The 14,700-nt window shown below is 40.5% G+C and overlaps 1 protein-coding gene across 2 annotated transcripts in view; it reads left to right on the top strand.

Moving 5' to 3' along the window:
• The first annotated feature begins 10,232 nt into the window (after window positions 1-10,232).
• Window positions 10,233-14,700, top strand: part of LOC116401541 (F-box/WD repeat-containing protein 4-like) — a 12,062-nt gene continuing 7,594 nt past the window's right edge. Inside the window, exons 1-5 of one of the 2 annotated variants that reach the window (XM_031879996.1) lie at window positions 10,233-10,615; window positions 11,651-11,746; window positions 12,091-12,276; window positions 12,452-12,584; window positions 13,719-13,804. In XM_031879996.1, coding sequence (XP_031735856.1) covers window positions 10,431-10,615; window positions 11,651-11,746; window positions 12,091-12,276; window positions 12,452-12,584; window positions 13,719-13,804 — 686 coding nt within the window. In that variant the 5' untranslated portion in view covers window positions 10,233-10,430. Of the gene's footprint in view, window positions 10,616-11,650; window positions 11,747-12,090; window positions 12,277-12,451; window positions 12,585-13,718; window positions 14,676-14,700 lie in introns of those variants that run through there. The other variant, XM_031879997.1, reaches the window with a different exon arrangement.

Here is a 14,700-nt window from a genome sequence, read left to right as displayed (position 1 = left end):
GGAGATCGACAGACGGATCGGTGCAGCTGCAGCAGTAAAGCAGGCGCTGCACCGGACCGTCTTGGTGAAGAGGGAGCTGAGCCGGAAGGCAAAGCTCTCAATTTACCACTCGGTCTACGTTCCTACACTCACCTATGGTCACGAACTCTGGGTCGTGACCGAAAGGACAAGGTCGCGGCTACAAGCGGCCGAAATGAGTTTCCTCCGTAGGGTGGCCGGGCTCAGCCTTAGAGATAGGGTAAGGAGCTCGGTCATCAGGAGGGAGCTTGGAGTAGAGCCGCTACTCCTTCGCGTCGAAAGGAGTTAGCTGAGGTGGTTCGGGCATCTAATTAGGATGCCTCCTGGACGCCTCCCACTGGAGGTTTTCCAGGCACGTCCAACTGGGAAGAGACCCCAGGGAAGACCCAGAACACGCTGGAGAGATTACATCTCCCAGCTGGCCTGGGAACGCCTCGGGATCCCCCAGAATGAGCTGGAACATGTTGCCGGTGAGAGGGAGGTCTGGGTCGGCCTGCTTGACCTGCTGCCACCGCGACCCGACCCCGGATAAGCGGTGGAAAATGGATGGATGGATGTCTTCAAAATGTATGTAATTTTACAATACATGTCTTCAAAAGTTTTCAAAATCTGAAGGCTTTTACACAGGGGTTTGTCGATATATCATTCATAGCCTGATTTACACAACAATCTATTCCCCAAAACAAAAAAAATTGCGAATTTTCGGATTTATGGAGTTAAAAGAGAACCTTTCACTCATATCAACAAAATTAAACAAATATTTTAAACCTTATCCAAATGTTCAGATTTCTGTTCTGGAAATGTATTAAAATAAGATAATGCCTCATTTGCAAACATCCATTTTAAGAAAATTCAATTTAAAAATAATTGTCTTAATAAAAGTAATCAACTTGGGAAGTTTTCATGGCTATTAAGTTACAGTTTGGGGTGTCTGGCCTTAATCACAGGGTTTCACAAAACACTGTAGCCCTAACCATCCGTCTATTCTTATTTAGAACATTATTGATGGGGTCTTTTTTAGCTTGATTTTACATTTTCTTGGAGGTTTGTTTGTAGAAACAAACACGTGCTTCTTTTTTATAGTGTTGGCATTAACTTTCTTACAGCATCTTCCAAACTGAACAGGAGGGAAACACTGTGGCACTTGGTTTTTCCTCCCCATATGAAACCTGACCAGGGACAGCTAACATAGGGAGGGTATTCTTAGTCTGATCCCAACAGGGATAACAAGGTCACTCCCCCCCCCTTACTTTTTAGCAGATAGCAGCATGTCAGTGTCAGAGCGCTGTTGTGGGGATGACACTGCCCGTGTTTGTTTTTAGGCTTTAGCATCCATTGGGTTCTGTAACTCTCACTATCTCCACTGTTATTCTTTCATCTCCCGCCTTTATAACACCCCAGTGTATAATCTGATTGAACAATCCCACCAGGCACTAGCGTGTGTGTGTGTGTGTAGGCAGGTATGTTGCTGTGTGACACAGAGATAGTTCACTGTATGAATTTGGCGGTCCATGTGTGTAATATTGACTTCGCATTGGGTAAATGTCATCTACTTCTGATATGACGATAAGATACACTTTGATTTAAAAATAATTTTTTGCATGATTGATAAAACTTCATTAATATACTTTAGCCTGAACTATATAAAACCTCTGCTGCATCCCTTTGTGTGTGTGTGTGTGTGCATGTGTGTGTGTGTGTGTGTGTGTGTAAGACAGGGTCTGTTTCTCTTTGTTAGTCTGTGTTTGCCAGCAGGAGAGCAAATAGTTCCAGCATTGCTGACTTGAAAGTTTGCCCTATACATTTGTTGCAGACTGTTCATTCTCCTCTCACACTCTCACACTGGAGTTCTAAGGATCCAGCGACTGGCAACGTGTGCTATCAATTTCATGAACATGTTCCCACAATAATAATAAATAATTGCAATCTTAAAAAAAGAGACTCAGATCAATTTAGGTGAATGTAGCAGTTTTTAAAATAAAAAGGCAATAATTAGACTCTTATGATGCGGTGCAATTGTTTGTGTGCATTCTGTGGCTGAGTCCACAGCCTATAATTTTTCTATTCTCTGCGAAAATTCACAATATGAGACAAAACTGATTTTTATTATGTAGGTGCAATGGATAGCGCTAGTCTTAAATGGGGCTCATGAACTAATGACTATAACATGAAGCTATCGTTCAGCTATGGAGTGCAATCACTACAGTTTAATCTTTCGTACATATCCTTTGTTATATTCAAAGCTGTTTGCAATCACCTTCCACAATCTATCTTTAAATTCCGCATCTCTGTATTCTTTACTTTGTTTGTCATAAAGTGCTTTGTACTGGAAGACAAATAAATCAGCTGATTGGATGCCATTCTGGATGTATGGTGGCTCTGAGTGGTCAAACAACTGACAGATATAAAAGAATCACAGAAAAATCCAACCTGTTTTGAAAACTTTAATGATGACCGAAACTTTCGGAGTCAGTGTGTAAACGCGATTGACACAACGTTGAGGTCATATTTATTTTTTAAACGTATGACAATTTCGGACAAAAAATACGGATTTAACCGACCCAGGCAGATTGAAGATATAGGCTAAAAGTTACAAATAATTTGGAGGAGTTAGAATGTTTTTGATGTTTAACTGACTTTAGCACTTACAGGAGGTGATGGCAGCAACTAAGAGTTATTTTCATTATGCAACTGGTGGATTATTTCTAGGTCTATTGATGAATTGTTTTGTCTTTAAAATGTCAGAAAAAGTTAAAAAGGAAAAATAAGGCCATTACTATTCCCCCAAGCCCAAGGTGATGTCTTCCAAAGTCTTCAAATGTCTTGTTTTGACTGACCAACAAGTCTTAAACCCAAAGAGATTCATTAGCCATCACAAAAAAACGCAAAAAAACATTATAATTAATTTGTTGTGGATCCAATTTCTAATCCCATTTCCAGAAAAAAGATCTTTGTCAAGATAAAAAAAAACTTTTGTGACCCCCGTGCTTCTGGATGAGTTCCTTCACTAGGTAATCCTGACCTATCAAAGGCTATTCGACCCAAAGCACTGAATTAAATGGTCTTGACAATACATGACATTAATCTGCTTAACTCCTTCCACATTGGATTAACAGAGGGATTTGTCCCTCAGGACTTCCCATAGAAGCTCAAAGACACCAAATCAATCAATTAAAGCCAGTGCTCAGTGATAACTCAATGATGTAGCCTGGTAATAAGGGGAACAACACTGGTAAAATAGTTTTGATTAAAGAAAACAACAGTATGCAGATGACTCCGTGAGTTTCTTCTCAAATCCAGGATTTACAAATCCTCTGGAAGGCCCAGTAGACTTTGTGTAAATTGATTCAATTAGGGTTCCAGTCTGCCCCCTCTCCATTACAGCCCCCACCATGGCCTCGAGTGTCTGTAAAGTCACAGTGAACCTCGGCGAACCTCAGTGAACTGGTTTGTGGGAAAAATCACACCTTCTGTGTCACCAATGCTGCCATGCAAATGTAGAGCAATTCCAGTGCTGAAAAAGCGGGGGGGGGGCATCGCTTTCATCCATTTTATTGAGCCGCAACCATCATCCTTAACCCCGGATAAACAAACAGAGCTACCTTCTTCATTTGCTTAGGGAGCAATTTAACCCCTGCCTCGACCCCCCCTGTGGAGGCCGTAGAATAGCAGGGGTGACCGGAGAACGCGACCCTGCCTTCCTAAGCAGCCTCGGAAAAGCTACACGCCGACACAGAAGCTGCCCCAATCTAAAAGCACTCACAACCTTCAGCCACCTTATATATGTTCGGAAACATTCAGGAAGATGAGGATTTTTCCCAGGGAGCAGACCACTCTTGTTGACCCTCTGGGCTGACTTCCATGAGCTCAAGAAAGTCATATCACAATAGTAATCTCAACTTCTCCAAGGATCGTTGTCAAGAATATCAGTGGCTCATCAGGTGTGGAGAGACCTCCAAAGTTGCTGTTTTGTTAGATACATTTGGAACCTCATTTGCCCCTTCAAAGCTAAATTATGAATAGATTACTAGCTATACTCAGACTCGGTCTTGAAGTATCAAGAAATGATTTCTCTTTAATTAAACAAGTCTATTAAAGTCTATCAACTGCTTTCATAAGTGACGAATGGTACAAACTGGTGTCAAAGGGATATAAAGACGTATTCAGTTGAAAACTTTTGTCAGGTGTTTATTGGATGTTGCTTGCAGCTGGGATGTCCACGTTCAAATTTTTCATCTTGACTTTTGCCGTCTAAATTTTATCAATCTAATCTTACTTTCTTTGATCTAAAAATATGGACAACTGAATCAGAGGAACTTAAAAACCTTCATTTTTTATTGAATACTTGAATTTGTAAATCCTATAAAATACTTTCATTACACAAAGGAGAAATTAAAACCACATAAATACAGAAAGATGGTTTGCAAAAAGTAAAGTATTTCAATTTCATAAACTATGTGCCGTTTAAATTTCAACATTTGGTGCCTAACCTTTCTCTCCATATTTTTGATTCAGTGATTGTTTTCCTTCTCTTTCTCTCTTTTTGTTGTTATGTGTTTGTTAGTTTCTTGTCTGTACAACTACCAGCTCTGGTGTTTTGACAGTGACAGTTGTGACAGTTGGAGAGAATCATGTAGAGACATAAAGCTCATAAAGGATGGTCTTATGTGGTTCTTCTAGGTTTATTTTCATGACCCACCTCACACATTTAATTATATCGAACTACACAAAATTACTATAAATGACAAAACAAAGTTACAGTATTGCAAAACAGGAAAACGAAAAGAATAAATTCAATGTACAAATAATTTAATATTCGATGGAATTGTTGTTGTAATTAGAGAGCAACTTAACACTGTTTTGCTTAAAAAAATGGGATAAAAAAGAGTGCGAGTTATTTCTTACTGTACCGAGCCTACTAACTGACACTTGTCTGAGGATGTTCAGGAGCGCCAAGTGCTGAAGCGGTAAGGTGGATGGATTCTCCATCAAAAATGACAGGCTGCCCATTAAATCCAGGCCCCCATTCAGCAGCGCTAACAAAAGCCACCAGTCCGACCAGGCTGGATAATTAAAACGCAAACAACTGATCAAAGTGAAGCTCCAGCTCGTCAGTTTCATTGTTTGTGTACGGGCCTTATGCGGGACCTGTTGACTTTTCCAATTGGAGCTGTAAACTTTTGTTTGTCCATGCATTTCCAAGACTGATTGTCAGTCTGATCTGAACAATTACCAGCTAAATGTGTTTGCCATCGCAGGCAGAGCACCCCCGTCCCTCTTTGCTGCCCTAAAAAGATCAAAAGGGAAGACCCCCCCCCCCCCCCCCCCTTCCTCCCTTCCATAGCCCCCTTGAAACGCCCCCCACCGCAACCCCCAAACGTCCCCTCCACTCCCCCGTAACCCTCCTCCCAACCTCTTCATTTCCTTTTAGCCATGACAGTTCAGCTGGAAAGCCAACCATAAATGATTTTTTTCGACGGCCCAGTGTTTGGGACATGCCCTTTTTAGAAAGAGCACAGCTTTCAACAAGGGGACATGTCTTTCTTTTCTTTTTTTTTAAAGGAAGAAAGAAAGAAAGAAAAACGATCTGCATATTTCAATTATGTGCGGTTGTGCTCCGCTGATCAAAGAGCTTTGGGGATGCCACTCGTAACTGCAGGCTTGAGGACCCTCATGATGTGAATAAGCACAAATTGATGCTACTGATGCTAAACGGTTAAGCGCCTCACAAAATGTCATAAGGTCAATCAACTTTTGGTAGTCATTTGACCGTGACACAACCTTGGCAGTTTTAGTGGCTAAACAGCCCTCAGGGTCGTGCTGGGCTGGATTCCACTTTCATTCTATTGCTCAGTGTCTGTATAAATCACCATATGAGGCGAGGAGAGGAAGCTGGTGCACATGTTGGCCTGGAGAGAGATTTTGACCAAACAAAAACTAGATGAAATGATTCACTGTATGATCATACACTGAAAAACACCACAATATAATTTAGAATTTAGTGAAATCAACAAGCCTAACTAATTATTATTATTGAGCAAGAGGAAGACTCTGAGTGCCCTGGAAAAAGCCACGATTTAAAAAAATTTTTTAACTTATATTCTGTTTTTCACGCTCATTATTAATAAATACAAAATGAAAAGTCTTTTAATTTGGGTGGACTAACCCTTTAAATGTTTACTTCTTTTTTAAAAGACCCCTGTCGAATTTGAAATGATGAGTCCAATGAATGTCTGGCTGAGTGATCACGGACCTCATTCAATTATTTGTATGTGGGTTAAAACTCTCCTGGAAACCATTTCTTTTCAACTTTGAAGAAAAGTTCAAAGTTAATTATCATAATTATAAGATAGTTGTAAAGATAAAGCTATCTAGTCACAATAACTACTTCTGTTTGTCATTTTTGCTCGTTTTCCTTGCATTAACTGATACTGCATTGTTGACTTGTTGGCTCTTTGTTTAGGGGTTGGAGCAAGTGATGTTAGTACCTTTAAAGACTGCGTGGTTTTGTATAATGCACTAATCTAAAATTTTGACATTGATAGTTGCAGAGGAGACACTCTTTACTTGGTTTTAGCCAGGTGTAATCTGTCTCGCCAATATCCACCTGTCATTCTATATCTTCTACTCATGAAAGTTGCCGACCCTACACAAACATTTGGCAGGAAAAAAAATGCCACAAGCAGTCGTTGTGTACAACCGGGTAGAGGCTGCACAGAAAGCTGCTGGGGCCGGGAGAAAACGGAGCTGCTGCTGGCTGGAGTGGCAGTTGGGTGAAACTGTGGAGTCTATTCTGTGAATCACATTTTATCATATTTAATTACATTGCTCAAAACTGGGGGTGGGAGCTGGGATGGCAAAGCATATTTTTAGGTGTGGTGGCTACCACTTCTTGCTACCCTCTGGAATCACCACAGCCTGCTATTCCCCACCTACCCCGTAGTTGCCCTCTGTGTGCTCCCACCAAAGTCACCTGATCCCCTCAGTCGCCAGCACTCGTTCTCTTATCTCCCATGCATATATACCAGACCTCTTTGCCCCAGCCACTTCATCTCAGCCTGTCCAGTAAAAGGAGGTTGTTGGGGAGCTTAACTCGCAACCCGGCATTTCCCCACTCTGCCTCTTCTCCAAGCCCAGTTGATTCAGTCTGGTCAACTCCTCACTGCCTCCGTGTTCAGGACTCTGGTAAGGATGAGACTTTCATGAGCAGTGTTGGCCGAGCAGGAATGGAGCACTCCACCCCCTTCGGACTAGTCATTATAGTCATAGACCATGCTGGTCAGGTAACCATTTTGAACGTTGAAGTTTTCACCTTATAAGCTCCCCACATTCTTGGTCAACAATGGCTTGTTAAACACAACCCTAACATGGGATTATTCTGGGTTGGAGTAGTTTCTGACATTCTACCTGCCTCACATTTGACATCACCATTGAGAGCATGTGGGTGAGTGGAAGACAGCCTTTTAACACTCTCAGTGGACAAATATTCTGTCATGCCATTTGGCGTACCTAATGCGCCGGCTGTTTTCAAGGGCTTTGGTCAATGATGTCCTGCAGGACATGTTGAAATGCTTTCACTTTGTCTACTTGGACAACATTCAGATTTTCTTCCAGAACATAGGCAGTGCCAGGAAGGGTTTTGATGGTGCTGTAGTAACTCGGAGGACAGACATAGTACCCCTCTAGCACCCACAAGAAATGTCTGTGGTTTATTCATAATTTTTATATAATTTTAATGCCTTAGAATACCTACATTTTATTTACTGCGGATTTGTGTGTGTGTATGGTGTTGAAATAGAAATTAAATGGTGGTGACTTGCACATTAATGGGAAACTCTATTTTAGAGCACCCTCACTGAAAAGTCCAGTAAACCCAAAGCACCAGCAAAAAAAAACAATCTGTGGCGCAGGAACACTTGCAGGGATAGTTCCACATCCGGACAGTCACCTTTGAGGACTTAAAGTTTTTAGCTGTGATTGTCCCAATGGATTCTGCCGAGGTCAGCACCGTCAACGTGGTCTACAACCACCAACCGCAAGCAGCAGCTTTCTAACTTCTATTGAAAACGCATCCGTTAATACAGTTGTGTTGCCACCCCTTTACATTCCCATACCTCTTGTGGTCTCCCCAAGCCGAGGAGGGTTTCCAGACTTAGCGTCCATCCTGATCCTCCCAGATCCCAAACAGCCGATGCTGATGGTTCTGATGTGTGGGTTGGAGCTGTGTTGTCCCAGGGCTTGGCAAACAAACAACTTCTCCCACATTTTTACCGGCAGAGCCGAATTAAGACATTGGCAATCGAGGGCTGCTGGTGGTTAAATTGGCATTGGAGTGGAGAAATTGGATGATTGGTGTAGACTGACCACAAGTACCTGAAGTACCTCTGGACAGCCAAACAGTTAAACTCCTGGGACTCTCGCCTGTCAACCTGGCCACCGCGGTACACTGGGGTGTCCCTACCGAGCGGACATCTGAAGTCACGGTTAGCAGCTTTAGGGAGGGTGATGGACACAAAACGGACGACTTTCCTTTCCTTATTAATGCTTTTTTTGTTCTGCACAACTATTTTGATGTCTGCAGATAAAATGTAAAGGAACAAAAGCAGTAATTGCTCTCCTTTAGACAGAGATTTCAGCCACCAGCAGAGCTACGAGTAAGAACGACAACAACAAAACCGAGAGGGAACGAGTGAGAGACGTGTGTTGACCACATTTATGGACCCATAATCTAGTAAACGTTTACGTGTAAGTGTTGATTTTAAAGTAAATTTGATGTGAGAGAGAGAGATAGAGAAAGACCCGCAGCGCTGTAACTGAGTCTGAAAAATAAAACTTCTAAAACTTTCCACGAACTGTCTGTTTGAGTTTATAGAGGACTATTTTAGAGGAAGATCTTAAGTATCAAATACAACCTTTCATTATTAAAGAGTACTTTATTACTCTGTCGTATTTTTTTTAACTAAGCAACCAATCCACTTCCTGTTTACACCGTCACGCGCATGCCCAGTGTAAGTTAATGGTCACGTGCTGTCCGTCTTCGAAGGTTGCCGTGTGGATGCAGTTCAATTTGAAAATGATGCTGAAACGCCCGTTTGGAAGGAGATCGTTTCTATTTGACAAATCTGCTTCCAAATAGAAACGGAGTAGTATGGATGTAGCCTAAGACTTCTAAAACTTTCCACGAAATGTGTCTGTTTGAGTTTATAGAGGAAGATTTTAGAGAAGATCTTAAGTGTCAAACACAACCTTTCATTATTAAAGACTACTTTATTACTCTGTCGTATTTTTTAAACTAAATATTTCTTGATGTCTTATAAAACTTACGAAGGTTGGGGACGTTAGGTGCATGACACGAAAATAAAGATATCAATCAATAAAATATAATGACATATGTATGTGCACTGCCAATCTGGCAGAGTTTTAGTGGAGGCTTTTATTTATTGATAAATTGTTTAAGATTGTTCAAATGTTTGTTTCTTATTTTAATATCAAGGCCTATACTCATCCATCTTAGAATATCGATAGAACACCTTACAAACATGTTTCACTTTCCCAGAAAAACAGATGATAGACACCTTCAATGAGAGCTTGTATTGATTCACAGAGGCTAGTGAAACATGAGTCTGGAGGTGATTTCAGGACTTTGGCTTTCTATTTCTTAGTTAAAAGAATGGTGACATCCTATAATTTTCTTATTGTCAGCAAATCCCATTTAAACTACTTACTTTTTCACTGAGGGTGACAGCTTTAGAACTCCCTGCCTGAGCATCTCAAATCTGTTAAAATCCCTTCTGGAAATTATTTTCCCAGTGCAGATTTGTACACTTTTGCCTATTGCTTTGTTTAACCTGTTTTGTTTTTACTTTACGTCTGACTATTTTAATATTTTGCCGTGCTCTAATCCTAATTTCCCCTTTCTTGTCTCATTATCGTGGCATGTTTTATAGTTTCATTTTATTGTTTTATTGAAAAGTAAAGTGCTATATAGTTATATATATGTATATATATATATATAACATAATATTGTCACATACAACACTGAAAGGTAGGTAAATACAACATTTTAAATATAAATAAACGAATTTATTTCAGGAAATAAACGCACTATGAATTCACACAACGTCACAAGCTATTTGGACAGACAAAAGTTTGAGAAATGCAGAGACGCACCGGAGAGATCCCAGCGCAGTTACGTAGGGAAGTCGTCATCAGCTGTCATTGCTGAAATTACTTCCTGTTTCCTCTGTCATGCTCACCGTACAACGCTAATAGTCCTGCTGCCCTCTAAAGATGAGATATTTTGTTTACTACGTTCAAAACCCGCTTTTACAAAGTAGCCCCGCGTGCGGGTGCGACGCACGGCAGAGACCCGGACACAGCGTGCGCGAGGAGGCAAGGGCAGCGCTGTCAGCATGCTGTTATCGCAGCTGCCGGAAGATGTTCTCTATCATATCTTGTCTTATTTGGGCTACAAATCCCTCAGTCACCTCTCTCAAGTTTGTAAAACCACTTACCACTTTGTGAACCGGGACGCAGTGTGGAGGAACATTGCCAAAGAATTTTTAAACACTGGAATCACTCGGAACGGGACGGACATGTAAGATAACAGTCGCACACTGATGACAAACCTGCTGTGTATTTTACTTTATTGTTTTAGCCTCGCGTTAGCCTGGGCTAGTGCACTGACGGTGTTTACTGAACGTTCATCCTTTGGCCGCATTGACTGTATGTTTACCATTAGTCGGTTTACCTTCCTGAATAGAGTAGCAGGTCACAGAACACCAATGGCAGCAATGTTTTTACACAAACCATTTGACAGACAATGCGCATGGAGCTTACTGGCCCCTGGAGTTCTGGGGCCCTGGGGCCGTTGCTTGTTTTAACTCTGGAACATATTGATTTTTGTTTTGTCTGAGATATTTTGGAAAACCAGTTTTAAAAGTTTTGGGTATATTTGCTGCCTTGCTGCTGAAATCATCAAAGGAATAAAGTAAATGTTGGAGTTGAGTTCATCAACTACTCAATTAAAAGGAATGGTTGGCACCTTAACCCCTAGACCACCGGGGCACCTTGTGATTTATTATGTTGACAACAATGAGAATGATGGCTCAAAGCTACTTTAGGGGTCTCCAACCGTTTAGAATCAAATTGAAAGTGGTTGACTCACTCCAGTTGCTGGGAACTTTTGGTAAAGTGGCACTCAACGCTACATGTTTACACTCGCACTGCAAATGAGGCACAGACTTCATTCTGTTTAGTGAAAAAAACAACCTCTGTTACCCATTCCTCATGAAAATAGTATTCTATTCGCGGATAATAACCACTAACTTTGAAAAAAGACTTAACTGTTTTTCTTGCTTTTTTTAAATGAAATTTTTTATTACTGTGAGCGCCACAAAATAAATTCCATTCACCTCCATTGTTTTTGGAGTTCAGGCAAAAATCCCATAGACAGATATCTCTAAACCTCAGATCAGAAAACTTGACATAAAACTTTTTAACACAGTGTTCTAGTATGTCCTCTACCGTTGCATCGATGGGATGGGCATGTTTTAGATCGTAAACTAGCCAATCATTTCAAAATAAACAGTGGTGATAGGATAGTGTTGTTTAACTGTCGCTGTCATTGCAGATATCCTTCCATCCCGCTGAAGGAGAGGGTGACGATAGCTCAAAACTGGTACGACGGGGTCTGCAAAAAGGCAATTCCTCTCAAATGGAAAACAAAGTGAGTGAGTATTCTCGCTATTAACTGTTTAAAAGCTGAAATGCTTTGACCTTATTTTCTACATATCACCTAGACAATATGCAGTGTAACAAATGAGAAAATCTATACAAAAATTTGAATTCTTAGCTTGTGTACTATGCATGATGTGTTTTACAGTAGCATAAGGCCTCTGGGGCCAGGTTAGCCGGGTTAACCTAGATTTATATAAAGCTAGGCTAACCATGTCCTGACTGTCTCCATATTTAACACACATGCATTTGATTTAAATCCATCTTCTCAACTAACTCTCGCAAAGAAAGCACATCAGCGCGTTGTTTCTCTCAAATTTCGTATCTTGTTTTCAGACTGTTGCCATGGTTGCAGCTTGATGGGAACGTACTGTTTCTGTCTCAGGCTGCCGATATTGGAGCGTACCATCTGCGCTCGGACTCTGGGAGGCTCCAGCGTAACCCGTTTAAAATATACTCGGGCCACAAGGGCGATGTCTGCCGCTTCGTCCTGACAGACTCTCACCTGATCAGCGGTGGAAGGTTACCACGTGTTCTATTTGTTCTTCCCTTTTGAGTTTATAACAGTTATACAGTGATAGCTATTAACCCATACTGGAAGATGACTTGCATACATATATTTTTTCCTCAATGACTGCTTACGTGATAATCCTGATAGTTTCAAACTAGTCCTGAAAAATGACTCCTCTTTTCTCAGTGATGGCAGGATCCTGGTTCACAGCAGGAGGAGGGACATGTCGGTGGAGTTGTCGGGTCACAACCAGGAAGTCAACTGCCTGGACTCCAAAGATGGACTCATCGTCAGTGGATCCAGAGACCGAACAACCCGGGTCAGAACGACCTCTTACAATCCAGATTTATCGATGCGATGCACAGTTCCATGACGTGTAGACTCCACATTTGTTTCACAAATGGGAAGACTGTAGGACGTAGACTTTATTTGAAACATAACTCTACATTTCTCCAGAACAAGAACATTTCACTTCAGATTCAATTCACCATAAGCTTCATGATAATTCAGCATTAAAGACCCTTTTAGAGCCGATGTCATGATTACGTTGCAGCGTTAGCTGGAGGCAAGAGTTACACATTGAAAATCTCATCTTGCTTTGTTGTTGGGTGCGAGAATTGAATGTTTGAGTATGGCTCCAACTTTACTGCATACCTTTGCGATGACAAACTATGATTCAATACTATGTCACTAATACTTTTTAGATTACCTTGCTAATAGTTTGGCTAGCCCTCTGCTAACCAAAGCTGTCATGGCTGCTCCACCACAGTCTTTTTGATTAGTGGGTCTTCCTTTTTGGGGTTGCTTAGCCGTGTAGGCAACTGTTGCAAATGCTGGATTAGCAACCTTTTCAGCAGGGTAGTTATAGCCATCCAAAGATTTATACATTTTCCTTTACGATGCACTGTGGTATTTAAAGGACTTGGCTTTCGCGGTAGGTTAATGGTAACTTTCTCAGGTAACACTCACGGAAAGGGAGTGACTGGACATATTCAGTGAAACTTGTAAAGTAGAAAAAAAAATTGGATCTGAGAATGATTCTTCCTGCTCCACCTACGCTCCGCCCACAAAAATATGTCATCAGAAACAGAAAGGGTTTACTGCCAAATATGTTACACATACAAGGAATTTGACTTAGTGACTGGTGCATGACAATAACAACAAACAGTGCAATAGTTAAAGACATAATTTCAAAATAGAAAATGTGAAAATTTACAATAAAATATGGTAAACAAACAAATATGAGTACGTTACGTCATGTCTACTAAGAGAAAAGGGCTCTATATTTCATGTGCATAACATAGTATGGTCTTGTGACATACTGGCTCCAGCAACCCCACAGCCCTATAAAGGATAAGTGGTTACAGATGATAATGGATGGATGGAAGGACATAGTATGTTTGTTTTTGTATACATTATTAAATGTGCTTACTAGGGACTTTTGTTTCTCTAGATTTGGAGTCTGACCTCCAGCTGCCCCAGAGACACCATCCCCATGTATGACAGAGTGTGGTCTGTTGCTATTAGTCCCACATTGAGGTAAGCATTTGCTCAGCATCACGCACAAGAGTTTGGTTAACAGAAGCCACAAGTAAAAATATGTTATTCTGGTACGCTCGGAAGAGCAGCAGACACAGGGGCAGAATGCGCTTCTTTAAAATCAGTGATTGACGTTAGGGGCCGGTAGATTGATCACTTTTCTATTATGCGACAGAAAGCGATTATGAAAACCAAGAGAATTGAGATGAAACGTTTAATGGACTGCATTCTGCATGCTCTTGTTTTGTCTTGTGTTATTTAAATCCAGCGCACCGCTTTGATGTTATAGTTCATATTAATATCCTCTATGATTAGTCTCACCAGCCATTCTGGCAGGTAACCCATGTTTGGCTGCTAAGGTATTTAACACATAGTAAAAAAAAAAAAATAGAAGTTTAAACTTTTTATTTATTTATCTATTTATTTATTTTATTTCTTGGTAACATTTTCTATGACGCCTATGTCTATAATGCATTAATAACATACTTATAATGCGTTATAATCTGCTCATATCCTTGAATGCTTATAGGTATAAACACCTAAATATTCACAGTACTTAATAACAATAATCATTACACATTGTAAAGCATTTTATAATGACTTAAATGGTCAGATATCATGATACTTCATAACTGCTGCTCACTCACTGACAATTTGACCTTGACATAAAAGTGAAATATACATCTACAAGTAAAGTAGAATTGTTTCAGGTATTATCTATATGTTTAGGGTTTAGAGTGAGTTTTTGGGGAAACATTACATTATTGAAATCTAAATGTCCCTTAATAAATTGTGTTAAATTGAATTACTTATTTTATGTTATGGCCCTTTAATCAAATAAATTATTTTCACAATGTTTTGTGCGTTCTTATATATATATATATATATATATATAT

The sequence above is a fragment of the Anarrhichthys ocellatus genome, unplaced genomic scaffold (genome assembly GCF_004355925.1).
Source record: "Anarrhichthys ocellatus isolate YVR2014 unplaced genomic scaffold, GSC_Weel_1.0 scaffold517, whole genome shotgun sequence".
Classification (NCBI taxonomy): domain Eukaryota; kingdom Metazoa; phylum Chordata; class Actinopteri; order Perciformes; family Anarhichadidae; genus Anarrhichthys; species Anarrhichthys ocellatus.
This window is presented reverse-complemented; position numbering and strand designations above follow the sequence as displayed.